Here is a 21399-nt window from a genome sequence, read left to right on the forward strand (position 1 = left end):
GAACATGAACTTATTTTTGACGTTTCATTGTAAAAAACTTTTTGGCTACAAGGAATGAAAATAAGATGAAAGAACAAACAACCATTCCAGCTGAAATAATAAAAGTATAATGGAAACATATCTCTCCAGTACAAATTGAATCTCCAGATTTAATATAATCATCATAAAAAACTCCTGAAATGATTGAAATAAAAATATTACTAACAGCAACAACTGTTAGTGTTATTCCTAAATTGAACCCAAAGTTATTTACTCCAAATCTTTCTGAAATTAATGAAAGACTTACCCCAAGAATACCTCCAACAAACCATGGTATAATCCATGTAATTACTTCAATAACAAAACTTTGTAAAAGAACTACTAATGAGAAAAGGATTAATAATATAAACGATAAAAAACTCAAAATCATCAACTTGTTAATATGAAATTTTGCTAATAAATCACTTCCATAACAAAATAAAAAGATTCCTATTGCATGAAAAAGTGATGTTATACCAGTAAGTAATTCAATTCTTGACTTATTTATTCCATTCGATTGAAGAATTAATGACACATTTGAAATAAATGATAAAGAAGGACCAGAAACTAATGCAATAGCAATTATGTATATATAGAAATCTAATTGAAGAAAAACTTTTAAAGTATTACACTTCCTTACTTGTTTTTGTGGAAATTCTTGAACAGAATTGTTTAGTTCTGGGTCTTGTATTGATGTTTCTTGTATATTTTGAGACTCATTATCAGGTAGTACATTCTTTTGTGAATTAATTGATGTTTGTTGATATTCTGTTTCATTAAATGATATGTTTGTGTTTTGAGAATCTATTAAAGATTGATTTGATACTTCTGTTGAAAGACTGAAAGGTTCATTATTATTAACATTATTTGGATAACTAGAAGATGTAAGGGAATAAGAAGTATTATTTGGGTCATCTGTTGGAATAATAAACATTATAACCATTCCAATAAAACTTCCAATACATGTAGTTAAACAAAGGAAGAAAAGATAGTCATGTACACCACCATTAAGATTTTTAAAAATATTAGTATAAATGAATGAATATATTGAACCACTTAATGGAAATCCACATGTTATAATTCCAATGATAGTGGCACGAATATTACGAGGGAAATTATGGGAAGATGTTTGAATAGCAGTTTGGAATAATGCACCACATCCTTGTGTAGCAATAAAAAGAAATAGGTATGAAAGAATAGTAACACTAGAAAATCGGAAACTTACTTGTAAAGCAAATAACAAATATCCAATAGTACCAAAGATAAATGAAAAAATTAATGTCCCACGAGGACCAAAGTTATCAAATAAAAATCCACTAAGAAGTGAGAAATAAACACCTAATAATCCTATAGAAAATAGTGTGTTTAATTGAGTAAAAGAATAACCCATTTGTTCACATAAATCTATATTATATGCACTCCATGAAAAAATTGAACCACCTACAAGCATTAACATAAACCCAGCAATCAAAGTCATTACTCTCCAACACTTAAAGTGTTTTAATCGTAGAATATGATAATATTTATATCTTAATGAATTTTTTTCTATAACAAGTGGTTGTACGTTCTTCTTAGACTTATCCATGATTTGTTCTTTAATTTTCCAATTTTGTTAATTTAAACTATAATAAAACTATAATAATATAAATTTGAGTATTAAGACAAAAATCTTATGAAAGACAATAAAAATAAGATATTTGTAATGAAAAAATAAAAGTGTTATTAAGAAGAATAGTAAAAACAAAGAAAAAGAACTACTAAGTGATGGTTTTATAAAAAGTATAATAAAGTAAACTATAATAAAAAGTAAATAAAAAAATGAAAAAGAAAAAGGAAAACTAAAAAAGACTAAATAACCCTAAGACAATGTCTGCTGGTCTTGCCTTTGAACTTAAATCTACTCTTGAAGGACATAATGGAGCCGTTACTTCTATAGCAGTTGCAGCTACTAAACCAGACGTTCTTGTCTCTGGATCACGTGATAAGACTCTTATGGTATGGAAAGTAGACACTAACTCAGAAGCTCAAGCAGAAACTATTCTTCCAACTAAATCACTTCATGGACACAGTCATTTCATTAGTGATCTTGTTCTTTCAAACGATGGACAATTTGCTATTTCATCATCATGGGATCATACTTTAAGACTTTGGGACCTTAATAAAATGGAATCAGTTAGAAGATTTGTTGGACATGAAGGAGATGTTATGTCAGTTGCTTTTTCTGCTGATAATACTAAAATCATTTCAGGTGGACGTGATAAAACTATTAAATTATGGAATACTGTTGGTAAATGTGTTGCATCTGTTAAAACTGACTCACACTCTGAATGGGTTTCATGTGTTAGATTTGTTCCAAATGCTAAAGGAAACAAATTTGTCTCTGCTGGTTGGGACAATCAAGTTAAGACTTGGACTCTTGATCAATCATGCAAATTAGAATCTACAATTACTCATCATACTGGATTTATTAATACCGTTGCTTTCTCACCAGACGGATCAATTATGGCTACTGCTGGTAAAGATGGTAATATTGCTATGTGGACACTCAACAACGGTACTGGACTTTATGAATTCCTTTATGATGTTCCAGTTAACTGCCAAGTCTATCAAATTGTTTTTGCTGAAAATCCAGAGCAATACACTCTTCTTGCTGCTACTGAACTTGGAGTTGTTGCTGTTAAGGATAAAGAAATTAAGGCATTTACCAAGACTTCAGCTTGTATGTCAATTTGCCTCTCTGCTACTAAGGACGTTATTTTCACTGGACACGTTGATAAGAAGATTAGAATGTGGAAAGTTGGAGTTGCTAGTACTATTAAGACTAGCAATTAAATTTTAAACAATTGGGGTTTTTTACTATTATTTTAATTTTTTGAGTAATTTTTTAATTATAAATAGTTGTCTTGAAGGTTAAATTAATGAAAGTTATTATTTAAATTTTATTTTTAATATAAGTATAAAAGTAATTTAAAATTAGTGGAACAGAACAAAGAAAAGTCATAATCAGTAAATTACATGAACAAACTTCAGATTGACACAATACCATTTCTACAGTCTACAATAAGTTTGTTTGAATCTCCTCAACCAACCTCTTTTCATACAATTTATTATTGTTTGCCTTCTCAATTTATAAAAGACTTACAAGATTGTATCTCGTCTTATTTATCAGAAACTCCTTTTATGAACTCACTGTCCCTTCCTTGTCCAGACTCTATTAGTTCTCTTTATCAAGAGCCTTTATGTATTTCTCGTAGAACAGTTAAGTCAGAACTTGTTCCTGGTACTGATTATTGTATTATATCTGATGCATTGGCTGATAACCTCCGTGTCTTATATAAGTTGTATTCTTCTTTTAAAATGCCTCATTTACCAAAAGTTGGTGTTCTTTATTTTAATGGAATTTTGACTTATGAACAAGATTTACCTACATACCAAATTAAATTAATTGGCGTTGGTATTGACTCAACTGAGTTAGCAGTAAAATTGTCTCCTTATACTACTATAGCTGAGACAATAAATTTTATTTTATATAAAATTCATGTTCAAGGTCAATTCGGTTCTATTCAAATGTATTCTTCGACTAGTACAACTCCACTAAACCCAAATTCATTTCTTCGTTCAGCAAATAGTCAATTCTTCACATTAAAATTTAACAGAAAAAGAAGAGCAAAAACCGTTGCCTTATTTCAAGTACCTGAGCCAAGATTTAAAACTATGAAAACACACAGAATTGCAAGTCCAGTTTTGAGAGAACTATGGAGTTGTGAACCAGAAGAAGAATTATGAAGTAATCAAATAAATAAAATAGAGTTGTGTCATATTAAAAAGAATTCAATTATTGAACTTCTGGTTTTCTTATTTCCATGAAATGTTTAATGACTTCATCTGTCACTTTTTGTCTTTCTATTTGATGATTCATTACTAATTCTTGTAATTGATGAATTAAAATATTCTTAACATCTTGTGGCATCATTTGAGCACTTTCATAATCATTTTTAATTTTCTCTAATTGTTGGTCATCATTTAAGAAGAAACGAAGGTATTGATAAGGAACATCATCATCAACATTAGTTCCATTTTTCTTAAACTCTTTAATATCTTGAACACTACAATAAGCATGATTATTGATTTTATCTGCAATTTGTTGTGGTGTATCAATAAGATAGATTGCACTATTTGGATCTGAAGCAGACATTTTTCCCATTGATCCTTGAAGAGCTGGGAAGAATTTTGACATAATTAAACTAGGCTTATAAGCACCAAGAGATTCTGCATGGTCTCTAGTCATTCTAAAGTAAGGATCTTGATCTATGGCACAAGGAATTAAGCATCTTATTTTTTGTTTACCAAATAAATGAGGGAATGATTCAGGGAAAGCAGGTGCAGCCTGGATAGCAGGGAATGAAATTTTACCTAAATTATGATGAGGTTGAAATCCAAAAATTCCTTTAACTTGATTAAAAGTTACTCTTGATTGAATTTTAGTTACAACTGGATACATACGTTCCATATATGTATAATCAGTAAAAATAAATGTTTTCTTTGGATTTAAACCAGATGCAATAATATCTTTAATATTTTCAATAGCATATTTCTCTGTATCCGCAATAGTTACTGGTTTCCATAAATATTTTTCATCATCAGTTAACTGAACTACTAATTGACAATCAAATGCATCTTGAAGATATTTTGTAAAAATAAATGGTATTAAATGTCCTAGATGTAAAGCATCACTTGAAGGTCCTCTTCCAGTATATAAATATATTTTATTTCCTTTTTCAACATCATCTAAAACAGCGTTAATATCTCTATGACAAAAGAATAATCCTCTTCTTAACCACATATGAGGTTCTTTGTGTGTAATAGCTCCTATTCTTGCAATTTGTTCTTGTGTTAATAGTTCTGCATTAAAATCTTTAACAAGTTTATTATAGTCAACTAATCCACTAACATTATAAGGAGTAACTATTTGTTTTTCAACTGTTTCAGTCATATTAATTAAGTCTTTTTTTATTTTTTTAGGGTTTTTATTTTTTTATTTTTCAGTATTGTATTGGAGAAAATAAAAAAGATAAAACACAATCAAGTCATTTCATATATCCTTTTAAATGTTGTATTCTTCGTCTAACTGCCTCTAGTTTACTTTCTTGAGAACCTAAGATATTAATTATTATTTTTAATTGTAAAGATAAATAATAAACAAACAAAATCCTGCTTTTTCTAAACCAACATAAATTGGTATTTCTGATAAACACTCAAACATTTTCTTATATCCCTTTGTTGCAATTGACCTAATGAGTAGTAGGTCTAAAGCATATGTCCATCCTGGATCATCTGTTCTTGAGAATTCTGTCAATATTCCACGATTTAATTTCTCTAGGAAAAGATGAATAGAGTTTATAAATTGAATTGTTTCAGCAAGTTCTTGTCGATACGTATTAATACAGTTTAAGTAGGATGATGTTGCTTGATCAATTTGACTTTCAGTAAATACTTTTAACTCTGGGCATCTTTCAATAATACGATTTCTATTTGTGCCAACAGTTTGAACAGTGTCTATCAGTTGTTTTGCATATCCAGAGCATGTTAAATTAAAGTTAAATGGTTTAATTTTTTGACTTTCTTGCATGAAACTTTTAAAGATAGATTGGATTTGTTTCATTATCATTTCTTCTGTTATTTTTTTAGGTATTTGTTTAAGGTTTTCTACTGTAGTTGTTTCAATATTTTGAGGTTGTGTCTCTGTATTTTCAAGAGAAGAATGTGTTAAGGAATGCTTTTTATTTATTTGAGTTGTTCGTTTAAAGTCATCAGTCTGATTTATTTTTACTTCTTTTGTCATGGAAGGTTTTTTAATATTATTTTCTTCTCTTATAATTGAAAGACTCTTAGAGGTAGTGTCTTCTTCTTTTGGTTTTGAAGGTTTCTTTGTGGTAGTGTTTTGTTCTTGTGTGGTAGTAGAAAAATAATGTTCCATCTTTTTAGAGAATGTATTATGCGTATTAACATTCTCTTTAAGTTGGGCAATTTCAAATTTGATTTGGTCACTGTTATGTGATGTTCTTCTATTAATTTCTTCTTTGAACTGATTGACTAGAATAATCTTATTGAGATCTTCTAGTTTAGGGAATAATGTTTGAAATATTCCTGTATTAGAAGAGAAAGTGCAACAATTCATTTGAAAGTAATTCACAAAAGAGCCGAAGTCCTGGTTTAAACAAATATGTTGAGGTAAGGTAGATGAGTCTTGTAGAATATTCAAATACGAGTCAGAAGAGTAATTAGGAATAATTGTTGAATATAAAAATTGTGAACAGTCTAGTATTAGATGGACATAATATAAGGGAGTTGATGACGTACATTTATTGTTAATGAATTGCTCAGCTGTTGTATCTAAAAGGTCAAAAGATATTACAATGTCAACGGAGTTTAATGAAAAAGTTAGTGGAGTATCAACTGATATGATAATGTTTTGAATCAGATTTGAATTGAATTGATTAATATTATGAATGTCATGAATTTTATTGGATACAATGGGAATATCAAATTGACTGAAAGCATAATAAATATCTGAGAAAGAAGGATATAAAATACAAACTCTTTTTGTTTTACATAAAGAACAAAAAATAGGTAAAAATACGTCAATAGGAGAAAGAAGAGAGTTTGGTATAATTTGAGAAAATTGTGGATAATAAATTGAAGTTGTTAATTGTTTGAGTACAATTTCTTTTTGTGAAAATTTTATTGTAGAAGCAATCCATTTAATCATTTCATATTGTGATTCACTTAATGGTAAAAGTAATTTATGGTGAATATTTTTCATTATCGAGATTACTTCAAGAGAATAACCCTGAGGAATAGGTTCAGGAGAATTTAACATAATAACAGGAGTTTCTAGAATAATTTCATTGAATGTCAATGAGTCAACAAATATAAAATCAAATTGATTTAACAATTCAAGTCTAAGATTTGATGAATTACCAAAAACCGCCAAGTCTACATAAGGAATATTTGAACTATTAAATATTGATTCATAAATAATTTGAGTTTCATCTGACAAAGGGATTTGTGATGTTAAAGATGACCAAAATGAAGAAGGAGCAAATCCCTTTAGCAATGTATTTGTTGAATCCATTCGACTTTGATAAAATGAAACAAGTTCATCAGCACATATAATAGCAAGACTACCTAAATATCCACAACCTCTTAACAAATGAATGAATGAAGGAATAAATTGGGTAAACTTCTCCCTACTCCATTGAATATAGGATTTTTTATTTGTGACTGAATTTATAATGATTTTAATCACTTTTCTTTCTTCATCAGAAAAAGATTTTATCATCTCATTATCTATATTCCATTGATGGTGATGTCTTGTTTGTGTTAAACGAAGACGATCAATATACTGTTTAATAAAATAACCACTAACCTCATTTTCTTGTTTAAATTCAACTTTTGTTTGAGAGTCTTTATTGCTTAAAACTAAATACCCAATTGGTCCAACTAATGAACGTGCAATTCCTAGAATACGTTGGGTTGAATAACCAACTTCAGTGTTTTGTATAATGGGTTGAGTCTCAATTTCTTTTTTCTTTTCATACCATCCTTTTAGTTTATTTAGTGTATTTTCAGTAACGTATGTTATTAGTGTTTCTTTTTCAATTCGTAACTCCACTAAGTAAACTATTTCAGTCAAAGTAAAAGAAAATATAACAGAACTTTTTTGTGTTATAAGATTAAATAACTTGATTTGTCTTTCTGCAATAGTTTGAGGATTTTCCGATTTTAATACTCTCACTAAAACAATCATAATGAAAGTGAACTAAGAAGATGATAAAAAGAAAAATAAAAAAGAAAAGAATTTGACTTTTTAATATCGTTATATAAAACATGAAATTATTAACAAGGAAAATTCCACAGAAGAAGAAAAATGAGTTGAAAAGACAATCTTAAAAAAAATAAAACAATGACAGAAGGTTTAAAAACAATTGGAGCTCATATCAGTGAAGATCCTGAACTCATTCTTGGAAAAACTGCATGGGTAATCATTGGATATATTGCTATTGGAATTGCTTTAATTGGAGGAATTGCTTTTGGTTTATTAACATATCGTAAGAAGAGAAATGCAGCAAGTTATTCAAATATTTAATTTTTCATTTTTTTTATTGTTATTGAAATATTTTGTTTTACATTTCATTTTGTCAAAAATGTTATTTCATTCTATTTTTATGTAATTACATTTTTTGTTATCTTTTTATAATTTAACTCTTCTAAAAATGCGAAGATGACATTATTTCAACTAGTTTTTGAAGAAATAATCTATTGTATTATGAAAAAAAACTTATTTGAATATAAGAAAATAAATATAATTTAAAGATTCCAATGAATGATAAAAGTAATTAAAGTTATAATATTTATATTCATTCAGTTTAAGAAGAATGTAAAAAAAAATAGAATTGATACCATTTTCAAACTAATGTTAAAAAAAAAATAATTTTACATGAAAGGTTTTAAATATTATAATAATTATTAGTGTTATTGCACCAAATACTTTTTAGATTAACTGAGAAGACATTCAAAAAAGAGGTGAATTTTTTATAGTTAATTACTGATTTATAAACTATCAAAAGTAAATCAAATAATTTATTTAAAACTTAATGATATAAATTAGTTTAAGAAATAAGAGAGTATTTAAAAAAAACAGCTTAGAATAAACAGAATTTGTAAAAAATCTATTTAATAAATTAATTTGTATATTAAATAATACAAAATAAAAAAGTAAGAAATTTAGTGATGCAAGTAGTAATGTAATATACTTAATACTTTACATATCAAATTGTAACAAATATATCACATTATATTAAAAACCAAAGTTAAGTTACATTAATATTTTAAAACAATAACAAAAGTTCTTTTAGAAACAAAGAAAGATTTATCATTTTTAGAATAAATTTAAACAGACTTTTATTTTTGTAATGATTTTTTTTAATAAAAATGAAATACAATCTGATTATTCAACATTTAAAATAATCACATTGTTATTACGTTATAACTTACTATTTAAAAAAAAACAAATTTATCAGTAACAATATGACTCAGTGAAAATAAATTAATATCGATTTAAAAAAAAATCTTCTTCTTTTTATTAATTAATGGATCTCAAGATCCTTTTCCAATGCAGGAAATACAACAAATTTTAATGCCATGGCTATTGTGTAAAACCTTAGGGTCTTGTAAAGAAAAGCAAACAAGACATAGAAATCTAAGGTCATACAACAAAAAAAGAAATGTCAATAGCAATAAATGGCATAACAATTATAATAATAAAGGTAAACGATACACCAAGGAAAAAGGGTTTAGAAGACAAAAGACTCAAAGAAAAACAAATAAAAAACAAGGTAAATACAATAATAATAAAAGTTATACAAATAACAAATACAAATGGCTAACAATAAATGATATACAAGAAATAATAAAAAGAATAACAAGTGAATGGAAAGAAGGAGAATATGAAGAAATACTTAAAAAATATGAAGGTAAGAGGAAAAGATGGTATGATATCCTTCAAGAAGTATATTCAATTAAAAAGAAAAAGATAATTGAAAAGACGAAAGAAGAGTTTAAAGAAAAAACAAAAGATTGGGAGGAAAAAGACATTAAGGCTATAGAAACAGAAATTAAAAACAAAAACCCAATTAAAGAAATGAATGATAGATGTAAAATTGCAAGAATAATAAATAGCAAAGAAAGTATAATGAAAATACAAGAAGAAACAAAAAATAAAGAAGAAAAGATAGAAGAAGAAAAAGAAAAAGAAGAAATACTTGCTCTGAAAAATCAAATTACTGAATTAAAAGAAAAAGTTAAAGAACTCAGCATGGAAAAAATGGAAGAAGAACAAGCTATCTCAGAAGAAATGATGAAAAAAGCAAAAGAAATAGTTAAAAAAGAATTTGAAGAAGAAATTACAGAAATGAAAACACAAATTAAAAAGATTCAAACGAATTATGAAGAAATGAAGAAAGAAAATGAAAAATTAGAAGAAGAAAACTTAAAACAACAAGGAAAAATAAACGAGATAGAAGGAAAGAAAATCACAGAAGTAAATAATAAAGAAGAAAAAATCCGAAGTATCCAAGCTAATAAAAAGAAGATGGAAAAAGAAAATGAAGAAATGAAAGAAGAAATTGAAAAGCTAAAAAAGAGAAACAAGATACTAGAACAAAATACAAACACACTAGAGAAGAAGATTGAAATGATAGAGGAAAATACTGAAGAATTAAAGAAAGAAATAAGAGATAAAGAAAAACAAATCTCTGAATATCAAGAAATTGCAATTAAAAACCAAGAAATTGCAGAAATAACAAGAGAAGAATTAGACAACACACAAAAAGAAAATGAGACACAAAAACAAATAATATCAAAACAACAAGATGATATTGAAAATTTTATTTCACAGAAGGAACTAGAGAAGAAGAAAACGATGACACTTGTGATAAATACACAACCAGTACTGAGGAAAACATCATCAGGAACAATGGAGATGAACGAAACTACTCCTATGAAAAAGACAGTAGTGGAAATCGAAGAGAAAAGCAAAGCACTGATTGTCAAAAAACAAGAGATGATAGTCAGACAAGAAATACAACAGAACAAACAAATAGAATTCTAATTGAAGTGTTGTATTGTTTTGCAATTAATTGGTTGAATAAGAAATTATATAAGAAATTAAGATGGGAACAAATTGAAAGTATAATAAAAGTAATAAACATTAATGTCAATAATGAAAAAGAATATATTAAATATATTAAAATATCACATAAAATAAAAGAAAGCATTAAACGGTACATTAAAATGAAAGTAAATGATATAATATAAAGAAGAGTAGAGTGTGATTCAATAATAAAAAACATCATAATAAAAAATAACTTTACTGAAATTGATGAAGAATACCTTAACACTCTCATCAATAAAGTGAAAGAAATGAAAGTAGAAAAATGTTCAAACATTAATTACTACTGGAAAAGAAAAGAAGCTGACCGACTAATAACGGAAATTAATAATAGATGGATATGGTCAGGAAGCAGAATGCAGGATCTGCAAGATGATATGAAAAGGATTTCAATGGTTATGCACCTCTATCTCCAAAATAAAATAATAGGAGATAAATTTGATGAAATAAAAGAAATCCTAAAGAAAATTAATAGACTAGAAGATTTGGTCAAGGGAAGGAAATGGTACAGAATAAAGTGCATCATGAAATTAAAAGAATATTCTGAAGAAGGAATAAAAGTTAAAGCACTAGAAAGAACAAAGTACCTAAAATATATGATGACAATGATCAAAGAAAGAATTAAATTTAATAAAGATGAAATAATCAGAATCAATACAAATAAAATCATGTTTGATTCTAACAAGAAAATTAGAATAAGGAAGAAAGACCCAAAAAACGAAATATACCCAAATAACGATATTACTTTAGAATATTGGAAATCGTTATATGAAACACAGGTGAAATTAAATAAAGAGAATTGAAAATAAAACAAATCACCTCGTGGAATGAAAGATATTTCAATTATGATAATGTCATTATAACATTAAATGAATTAAATTTAAGTATAATGAGAATAAATAACTGGAAAGCACCAGGAATAGACACTATATATGGGTATTATTGGAAAAGGATGTCATCATCAAGAGAAGCCATTCTCAATATCTTTAATGAATGGTTGAACTTCCCTGAAAACATCCATTAGACATGGTAAGTTGAAGAACTTTATTAATCCACAAAGGAGGTGATAGGAACGACGTCACTAATTATCGTCCTATCAGTTGTACAAATGTAATTATGAAAGTATTTACCTCCATATTAAAAGAAAAGATTCACAGAAGACTTAACATGAATTGTGAATCATTGAAAATTAGTAGCAACCAATTGGGATGTAAGTTGCAATCTTTAGCTGCTAAAGAAGGAATAATTAATAGTTATATGTTAAAGCAGAAAGAAGAAAAATACCCAAAATATGTGGAGTCATATTATGACATTAAGAAAGCATATGACACAGTAAACCACGAATGGGTAATTGAATCATTAAAATATTTTAATGTAGAGGGTGTCATCATTGACATAATTGAAAGTATGATGACTAGATGGAAGATATTCATCGGTTATAAATTTAATGAATATCTAGGATGTATTAAATTAAATAGAGGAATTTTACAAGGTGATTCCTTATCCCCTCTACTCTTCATCATTCAGATGAACGTAATTTCTCAAATCATCGAAGAGAAATTCCCAAAAGCAAATCACACTTTATATATGGATGATTTGAGAATAATGACGGAAAGTAGTGAAGAAATGGGAATAATCCACAATGAAATTAAAGAAATAATAAGTGGAATAGGGATGGAAATGAATGAGAAAAAGTCAGGAATGGTATTAAAAAACATTAAAGAAATACCAAATGGAATGCAAAACATCCCAATCATTGAAGGTGAGGACTTGTATAAATACTTAGGAATATGGCAGTCCGACGAAATTGATGATACCTTCAATTGTAAAACCATCAAAGAAAAAATGATGAAAAAGATGGAAGAAATAAACAGTGATGAAAGTAGTAATAGAAGATATATTACTAGAATAAACACTGAAGTAATCCCTATCTTCAGATATTCAGCATCAGTTGTAAATTGGAAAATCACTGACCTAGATAAAATTGATTTGGAGATAAGAAAATATTTAAGAAAGGCAAAATACATTGGTGCCGGAAACTCCAAAGATAGGTTATATGTCCCTCTAGAAGAAATGGGTGAAGGATTAATAAATATAAGGGACGAATATGTTATTGAATTAGTAAGAACAGTGATGTACTACTGTACCAGAGAAAGTGAAATAGGAAATAACATATTAGAAAGATGGTACAGTAAGAAGGGAATATGGAATAGAATTAAAAAAGCCCTAGGTCATAAAATCCCAGAAACAAAGATAGAAGAAATAATAAATGAAGGGATAGAAAAGAAAAAAGAAAAAGAAGTAGTAGTAGAAATAAAAAAATTATTGACCGACCAATACATCAAAAAATGGAAGTGTCATCAAATAAGTGGATATTTCAGAAGATAGTTCGAGTCAAAAGGAGTAGATAAAACTACTACAGTGAAAGCATGGAAGTCCATCAATATTAAAAAAAATGCATTCCTCCAATTAACTAAAATGCAGGATGGAGCAATATTTTGTGGGTATAAAAAAGCAAAAATAATGAAAAATGAAAGATTAAAATACTGCCCACTATGTAAAGACAAGATAGCTACAGTAGAACACATTCTACTATCTTGTATTGGTCATAAAAAATCACAAATAGAAAAACATGACCATATAGGCATTATAATATGGGAGGGATTAATAAGAAAATACACTGGAAATAAACAATATAAAAAACCCCCATATGAAACAGTGTTCCAATATAAAGACATCACTATGATATGGAACAAACAAATCATGCCTAAAAGTGATGGACAATATCACAAAAGACCAGGCATATATGTATTAGATAAAAAGAATAAAACTGGTCTATTATTTGATATGACAATTGTGGCTGATCACAATATTAATTGAGTGTGTTGGAAAAAAAGGAATATGTATAAGGAATTAAAGAATAGGCTAATGAAAATAGAAAAATTAAAAGATGTCAAAATAATTCCAGTAGTAATATCAATAAATGGATTAGTAAATAAAGAAAGTAATAGATTAATTAAAGAATTAAAAATTGAAATTGACATTGTTAAAGAAGTAAAAAACCTTGTAATAAAAAACATGATGGATGTCATGGAATACTGCGGAGATCACAACCAAACATACTCCGTAGAGCTGCTAGAAGAAGATGAAGACGAAGGGACGGGATTAGTCTCCCCTGAGCCAGGAAGAATAGAAGCTAGTTCTATTAATACTTAATTAATTGCTTTTTATTTTTATTATTAATTAATGGATCTCAAAATTTTTAGTTAATTATGTCAAATGATACAAAAATGAAATTTGTTATTTTCAAAGATAGAGTAACTAAATTTGCTGAGTGGGTTGATAATGATAATCCAAAAAATACAACTAAAAAATATAAAGAATATATAGAAATAGTATTAAGTACAACACCAAAATTTTTTGAAAGGATGTATTGTATGTTTTATCCATTAGATGAACAAGCCAGATGTGTATTAGAAGAAGTAGTTTCATCAATTGATTTATTTAGAATGAAAGAATCTCCTTCATTTACTGAATTAAGAACAGTGGTAAATGAAATAAGACCAGACCTTTCTCCAGTATTAAATAAATTTCTTAATTATCAAGTAATTTATTGTGTTCGTCACATACCACTTATATCTGAATTTCTGAATGAATTAAAACCTGATGAATATAAAATAATACAAGAAAAATTTCAACATTTCTTAAAGAAAACACAATTTATTGTAAGAACACAAAAATTAGTTGATTTAATAAGTCAAACATATGAAAACTCTCCTAAATTATCAACTAATTTTACATTTTCTGATATTCAAAAGAAATATCAATGGTCTGAACTCAGACTACCTATCTCTGAAATTGACTTAAAACAAACTAAAACTAATGAAATTGAACAAACTATTGAACCAAATGTAATAAAAGAAACTAATGAAATTGAACAAACCAAAAAACCTAAATTACCTTTATCACTTAGGAAAGAATCTGATATTATTCAACCTAAACAAAGTGTTTCTACAAAAGTATCTTCTATTGATCTAAGTTCTGTTACTCAAATACCTTATAAAGATATATCATCAAATGTTGAACAAATTAAAGAATTAAGATATTTAGATATTGATTGTAAAGAAATAACTACTGACCAAAAAGATGAACAAATTGATTCACTTCTAAAATGTATTAAAGAAAAATTAAATCAAAACATGCAATTTTCTGATACTCAACAAACAGAAGATGTTTTAAAGATATTATCTTCACTTTTTTAGTTTGAAATTTTGATTATTGTTATCTTTTTTTTTGGATGGCTTTACTTTGAATTATATTAAAACATGTTTAGATTCAATCATTGTAATTTTGACATTAAAATGGGTATAAAACCTTATTGATTTTGAATATTTTAATAAGGAAATATTATAAATTACTAATAGTGTAAATGTGTATTATAAAAATGAATATAAAATGATTAGAATGTCAGAAGAATTAATAACAATAATGTTTATAATAAACAACAGTAAGAATGACTTCTATAATTTTTATGAATAGTTTATTTAATTAATAAATTAGAGTAAATAACTTTTTATATTTACTTTAATGTAAAAAAGATAAATACATAGTATTTTTAATTAAGTGTTTTACATTTTCAAAATGTCTTAATCATTAACAATTAATACTTTGATACTTTGATATAAAATCCAATAAAAATTATTGTTAAATAAATAACTTCTTTCATTTTCACTCTATAAAATTTAAACTAATAGAAAGAATTATTTCAATCAGTAAATAAATAAACTTGAAATTAATTTTTTTTTTAAATAATTATATTATGAACTACTTCTCTTTGAATATTCTTCTTCTTTTTTGATGAAAAAAAAGTAACAAAAATTTATTTTGCTTTTTTTAATTTTTTTATTTTTCTAAATTCATAGAACTTCTGTGACTTTTTTATTTCTCGTAGTTTAATGGATGTATCACCAAGTGATGTTTGTTCAGTGAAATAAGGTTATAGTAGTAATGATACTTAGTCATAGAATTATGTAAAATATATTGAAACTGCAAGTCCTGAATTAGTCACAAAAATAAAAAAAGCTGAACATCTTCAATTAATGTTTGATGAAGATGAATTAGAAAATGAAATAAGAAATTGGAAAGCATTTGTTCGGTTTATGGAAGAAAACCAAAAAATTCTTCAACAAATTGGCCCTAAAATCAATATAATCCCTGGGTTTTGGTATACCGTTCTTCACAATGCTGGACTCTTTGATTATTATGCAACAAATCCAACTGATGTGAAAATCTTACAATTCTTATATTCAATTTCTTGTCATTCATTTTCTTACCAAATTGTCCCTTATCCAGGTTCAACAAATAAAAAAACCCTCAGGGTAAGTTTTGTCCTTTCATTTACCTTTAAACCAAATCCTTACCTTCTCTATAACACCTTAACTAAGAAGGTTACATACTTAGAAAGACATTTAAATAGACCACCAACCATCGTTAAGTTTGTTTATTTATTCTTTCAAATTTTGCTAGTATTAATTTATTAGCTCTGGAGTTTTTTTTAATGAAGGACAAGATCCACACAAAATCAATGGAGTTATTGTTGGGTCTTTCTTTGATTATTTTGTTCCATATAACATAAAAGATTTTTATGAAGATGAAACAGAAGAAGAAACAATCAATAATATGCTTGAAAAAGATTTTACTGTTACAGAAACTTTGATCAGAACGATATTAAATAATTGTGTTGAATGTTATCAAAATAAAAGAGAGATTATTTTTGATTGATTCAGTTTTCATCTTATGACTTTTCGTTTAGTTATTTCATAATCTAGTTGTTCAATCTTTAAAAGTCTTTTCATTTGAGTTTTCTTTAATAAAGAAAAAGATTTAAACAACCCTCCTCATCTTAAAATTTATAAAATGAACTTCATTTTTGGAACACTTCTTTTTATTGTGGCATTTGCTTCTTGTGATAATTGTAAGTCATGTGAAGACAAAAAATGTACTAACTGTAAAAGTGGGTTTATGATGTTAGGAGATAGTTGTGTTGATGGAAATACTGTTCTAGATCATTGTGAAGAATTTAATACTGACAAGTTTGGATGTAAAAAATGCGCTAGAGGCTATTCTCCTACTCTTCATGGACTTTGTTTAAGTTTGTCTCATACTATATATTTACATTACACAAAGTACTCAAACATTAATAGAATGTGAGCATTTGTTTGGTCCAGATTGTCTTGACTGTGATCAGACTAGATCAGATAAATGTACACAATGCAGAAATGGAGCTATCGTTACTCGGGAGGGGGCTTGTATTTGTTTGTTAATTTATTCTTTAAGATTGAATAAAATTTGAAAAAGAATGATATTTAAGAAATAGATTGCAGAAAATATTTTAGGCAATGTGCTGAGTGTGATGGAATGACAATGAGGTGTACCAAATGTTCAAATGGAAGAAAACCAGATAATGGCTTTTGTTAAAGGACAGAAAAAAATAATTAAAAAGAATTGAATTCACAAAATGATTCAATGTTTCATTTAATACCATTGTAAAGCAAAGAAACAACGAATAGAAAATTTATCAGGACTTACTTTACCTGTAAGAATAGTACTTTCAAAAGGATGAGAAGAAGTAAAGTTATTCGAAAAAGAAGCATCAATAAACGACTGATCATTAAGAGCAATAGTAAAAGCATTTTTTACTGAAAGGATAACATTTTTTGTAGGTGAGATTTGAATAAGAGAATCAGATGAAGGTAATGGTGTGAATTTAAGTGATAAAGAACCTTCAAAACCTTTCAATGAGAAAAGAGTAAATTGTGTTGAGCAAGACTCAGAGATAGATGGAGTAAATATACCAAATAAATTACCAGTAGAATCAAGTATTAAAATCATACAATTTGAAATCGATGAAAGTAATGAAGAAATTTTTTCACATGATAATTCATCAATATCACTTGAATAAATTAAATGATAGTCATTACATTCTGTCCATTTCATTAATGTTAATTGAACAGGACGTAATTTTTCTTTTAATCCCTCTTCAGCAAATTCAAGTAATTCATCCTTACATTCTCCCATTGCCTCTTTTCGGGCATTTGCTGTCATAGATTCATTATTTCTTTTTTCTTCTTCTTCACGTCTTAACCTTTCTTCTTCTTCTTTTTTTTTTCTTTCAAGATTCGTTATTGTTAAAACAACAGCAGCAGGTTTTTCTTCAACCTTTTTTTTTGTTAAATACTCTTCTTCTAAAGTAATATCAAACTTAATGTTTTTATTTGTTGTAACATCACAAAAGTCATCCAAATTAATACAAAATTTACCTAGGAAATCATCATCCCCAATTCTGTCCCAATCAAAACACAATATTTCTAATGGCTGGTGATCTGAAACTACAGTAAATGTTTCTTCCCATTTAGGTTCACTTGTGTTATTGTCATGTTTTGTTTTATATTCTTTCCCATTATTAGTAAATACACAAAATGGATCACACCATCCAATAGGGTCTGCTTTTGGCCAATTCATTCCTTTAACAAAAGTAATTTCAAACATATTCATCACTTAAAACTAATAAATTAAAATTTAAGTTCTTTTTTATAAGATCTAATACAATCAAATGTATTAAATCATTACAGAAGTTTAACTGACAAAGGGAATTTAAGTAGATAATGAATTGTTAAATAGTTCCAATATAAATATTGTTCATATACTAAATTATAAAGTGTATGGTATTAATCATTATTAAATTATTAAATTTAATATTCTTTTAAGATTTATTTGTTCATTACAACATACAATGAAAATCACTTAGAAATAATTATTCACTAACAAAAAGATTTAGATGACATTACAATGAATATATTCATAGTAATTATCAAACAAATAATAGACTGAAATAAAAATAATTTCAATAATAACTATAATAAATGAACTAATCAATAAAGAAATAGTAATAATGATGTAAAAACAAGGTACTATAATTGCAATGTAAATAATGATAAAAGACGTAATGAATAAGAATATGAAATATCAAATGAAGTAATGTGGAAACAGTTGATGTGAAATACAGAGATAGAGAATTATGTCATGAACAATATATTCATTGAATAATGATAGAAATAATCGCAAAAAAAAATAAAATGATGTGGAAGAATCAATATCTACTGAAAATTTATTTCATAACTTTTTATTTATAATATTCACTCTTTTTATTAAAAAAATAAAATAGTTGTGTTTCATAAACATCAAATACAAAAAAAATGTTTGTGATATGATAATTTTATATAAGAGATACAATTTATTGCATAATGAAATACCAAAATTAAAAGGTTATAATTTTCATATAAACAGTTTTTTCTATCTTTAATTAGATGTAATTTTATTTTAAATACAAAAAATATTATACTAATTAATTAGTATTTACAATATTTATAAATAATATAACTTTTAAATTATTTTTTGAAGTATTGTTTCCAATTAAGATTTAATAAATTTGTATTATTCTGAATGTAATTTTACATGATATATATCAATTTATTGTCATAACAATAGAAATATGAACTGAAATGATACAAATAATATATTACTGTTTATTTTATTTTCAAATAATAAATGGTTATACATATTCTATATAAATTTAATCAAATAAAATTATGAAAACACATATATCTATTAAATTAATAATATACTTTACAAAAAATAGATAAGTAGATTCAGCAATGAAAAAAAAAACATTAAGTCATCCGTGTGTAATACTTCAGAATAAATTTATTAAATAACATATTATCTATTCATTAATTTGCTTGATTAAACTAAACTTAATACTTTTTATACTATTTTTTGTTGAATTTGAATTGTCAAACAAAATTATAAAATAAATACAAAATACTTGATAAGAAAAGTTCAATAAACACATTTAATTAATCTTTAAATATTCATTTTGTTTTTCATTGATCCATTTTTAATTTGTCATTACTAAGTTGAGGTTATATCATTTTTATTATACATTTTTATTATTCTATTATCAAATTAATGTATTTTTATCATTTTTAGTCATTTTACTAAATTTCATTATAATGCACCAAATGATTCTAAAATGTTTAATAGTCATTTTATTTGTCTTATAATTATTTTTTCAAACTAACATTGTTTGCTTTTGTTTTATTTAAATATCAATTACCATTCTTTTCCATCATAAACATTATGTTATTGTAGTTTATATTCTTTCTTCAATCTTGAAATTCATTAATATTTTCTTATTTTTTTTCAGGATTTAGTGCATCTTTGGTTATTTATACAAATTTGTTAGTCTAAAATATATAGATACAGTTTTGTTTTTAGTTCTTTAAATCAAATACTTCTTTCTTATTGAATTAACTTATTTTCTTTCATTATTGTTTGTTTTTAGTGATTTTGTATTTTATAATAACTCTTTATAAACAATTTAACTTTTCTATATTTTTTTTTTAAAAATCTAATATTTTTTTTAAGTTCTTCCTTCTATACTGGTTATTCGTTCTAGTCAATTTTATGCTATATTTTAACTTATTATTGATATTTTGAAAGTTATTTCTTTTTTTATAGTTTAAGCTATTTTTTTGATTCGAAGATGATACGTTAAACACATGAGTCTTAAAATAAATCAATGCTTCAAATTTCCAGTTATAGTTTGGTTGTAGTTTTGTATTTGGTTAGAAAATATATTACTCAATATGGTAAATATGATAGTTATTGGTGATAGTAGAATATCTTTATGATAATAAAAGAGTATGTATTTGTAAAAGTTAGTACTCTTGATTTATTAAGATGAAAGTGTTTTTGTTAATATTGATATTATCAAAGACAAAATGATAATCATATAATAAATGAAATTAGTCATAAAAGAATACAATGATAAATGTATATTCTTTTATAATAAAATAAAAAAAATAAAGAATGAGGAAATTTAATATATATTATAAATCAGAAATGAAGTTAAATGAATAATAATTACGTTAATAAAGTTTGAAATAACTTTAATTCAATGTAAATAAATGAAGAGTTAATGAATAAACATTAAATCACGAAGATGTGATTTGTCTCTAGTGAAAAAGGAACAATAAAAAATAGAAGTAATAATATTTAATTATCTACCTTTTATTTGCTCTATTATTAGTTTTTAGTATATTTATTTTCGTTCTTATGAATGTATTTAGAAGCTAGATGATACGGTTTTATCAATATTATTTAAAATGCTTATAATGAATAACAAACTTATATAAAGAAATGAAAAATAAAAAAAAGAAATATTCTATAAATTGAAACAAATGATAAACCAAAAAGACTCAACACCAAAATATAACAAAATAAATAACAATTCACATTAAAACAAATAATTAATAAAATAATTATTATTTAACATTTCTTCTCTTTTTTTTTTAATTATAGTTTTTATAACCTATTATGTTTCGAGATGAGTTAATTGAAGGCAAATATATTAAGACTCAAAAACAATTATAAATGAATATGTTTATCATTTCAACTTCAACAGAAATTAATACCTACTAATAAACATATTATAACCTTTTCTTTTAATAACTGAAAGAAAATAAAGAAAAAGAGAATGAGCACAATACTAAAATAACCTATAGGTTTATATTATAAAACTATAAATG

At 25.8% G+C, this 21399-nt stretch overlaps 9 protein-coding genes across 9 annotated transcripts, besides 2 other annotated features; 5 read left to right on the plus strand and 4 right to left on the minus strand.

Moving 5' to 3' along the window:
* Positions 1-10: 10 nt before the first annotated feature.
* Positions 11-1603, minus strand: EHI_110390 (transporter, major facilitator family; the record flags this gene model as incomplete). Its single annotated transcript, XM_651957.1, has 1 exon — positions 11-1603. One exon carries the CDS (start codon positions 1601-1603, stop codon positions 11-13), a length of 1593 nt encoding a protein of 530 aa, XP_657049.1.
* A 277-nt stretch (positions 1604-1880) lies between these two features.
* EHI_110400 (guanine nucleotide-binding protein subunit beta 2-like 1, putative) lies at positions 1881-2876 on the plus strand. The gene has a single exon (XM_651958.2). It carries the CDS (start codon positions 1885-1887, stop codon positions 2848-2850), a length of 966 nt encoding a protein of 321 aa, XP_657050.1. The 5' UTR covers positions 1881-1884; the 3' UTR covers positions 2851-2876.
* Positions 2877-3198: 322 nt separating this feature from the next.
* On the plus strand, positions 3199-3804 carry EHI_110410 (uncharacterized protein; the record flags this gene model as incomplete). The annotated part of the gene is made up of 1 exon (XM_651959.2): positions 3199-3804. One exon carries the CDS (start codon positions 3199-3201, stop codon positions 3802-3804), a length of 606 nt encoding a protein of 201 aa, XP_657051.2.
* A 49-nt stretch (positions 3805-3853) lies between these two features.
* Positions 3854-5011, minus strand: EHI_110420 (tryptophanyl-tRNA synthetase, putative; the record flags this gene model as incomplete). Its single annotated transcript, XM_651960.1, has 1 exon — positions 3854-5011. One exon carries the CDS (start codon positions 5009-5011, stop codon positions 3854-3856), a length of 1158 nt encoding a protein of 385 aa, XP_657052.1.
* Positions 5012-5105: 94 nt separating this feature from the next.
* EHI_110430 (uncharacterized protein) lies at positions 5106-7828 on the minus strand (the record flags this gene model as incomplete). The annotated part of the gene is made up of 2 exons (XM_651961.2): positions 5106-5173; positions 5224-7828. 2 exons carry the CDS (start codon positions 7826-7828, stop codon positions 5106-5108), a joined length of 2673 nt encoding a protein of 890 aa, XP_657053.1.
* Positions 7829-9180: 1352 nt separating this feature from the next.
* Positions 9181-13980: a repeat region.
* A 42-nt stretch (positions 13981-14022) lies between these two features.
* EHI_110440 (uncharacterized protein) lies at positions 14023-15012 on the plus strand (the record flags this gene model as incomplete). The annotated part of the gene is made up of 1 exon (XM_651964.1): positions 14023-15012. One exon carries the CDS (start codon positions 14023-14025, stop codon positions 15010-15012), a length of 990 nt encoding a protein of 329 aa, XP_657056.1.
* A 693-nt stretch (positions 15013-15705) lies between these two features.
* On the plus strand, positions 15706-16531 carry EHI_110450 (nucleosome assembly protein, putative; the record flags this gene model as incomplete). Its single annotated transcript, XM_651965.1, has 3 exons — positions 15706-15726; positions 15775-16244; positions 16291-16531. The coding sequence occupies 3 exons, from the start codon at positions 15706-15708 to the stop codon at positions 16529-16531; spliced, it is 732 nt and encodes a 243-aa protein (XP_657057.1).
* A 135-nt stretch (positions 16532-16666) lies between these two features.
* On the plus strand, positions 16667-17227 carry EHI_110460 (uncharacterized protein; the record flags this gene model as incomplete). Its single annotated transcript, XM_001913386.1, has 3 exons — positions 16667-16901; positions 16954-17064; positions 17127-17227. The coding sequence occupies 3 exons, from the start codon at positions 16667-16669 to the stop codon at positions 17225-17227; spliced, it is 447 nt and encodes a 148-aa protein (XP_001913421.1).
* Positions 17228-17284: 57 nt separating this feature from the next.
* On the minus strand, positions 17285-18304 carry EHI_110470 (C2 domain containing protein; the record flags this gene model as incomplete). Its single annotated transcript, XM_651966.1, has 1 exon — positions 17285-18304. One exon carries the CDS (start codon positions 18302-18304, stop codon positions 17285-17287), a length of 1020 nt encoding a protein of 339 aa, XP_657058.1.
* A 2041-nt stretch (positions 18305-20345) lies between these two features.
* Positions 20346-20554: a repeat region.
* Positions 20555-21399: the final 845 nt, after the last annotated feature.

The sequence above is a fragment of the Entamoeba histolytica genome, genomic scaffold (genome assembly GCF_000208925.1).
Source record: "Entamoeba histolytica HM-1:IMSS scf_1104750517953 genomic scaffold, whole genome shotgun sequence".
In the NCBI taxonomy this organism is placed as follows: Eukaryota; Evosea; order Mastigamoebida; family Endamoebidae; genus Entamoeba; species Entamoeba histolytica.

Excerpts from the sequence above, each read along its gene's own strand:
- EHI_110400 (XM_651958.2), top strand. The coding sequence starts at position 1,885 with ATGTCTGCTGGTCTTGCCTTTGAACTTAAATCTACTCTTGAAGGACAT.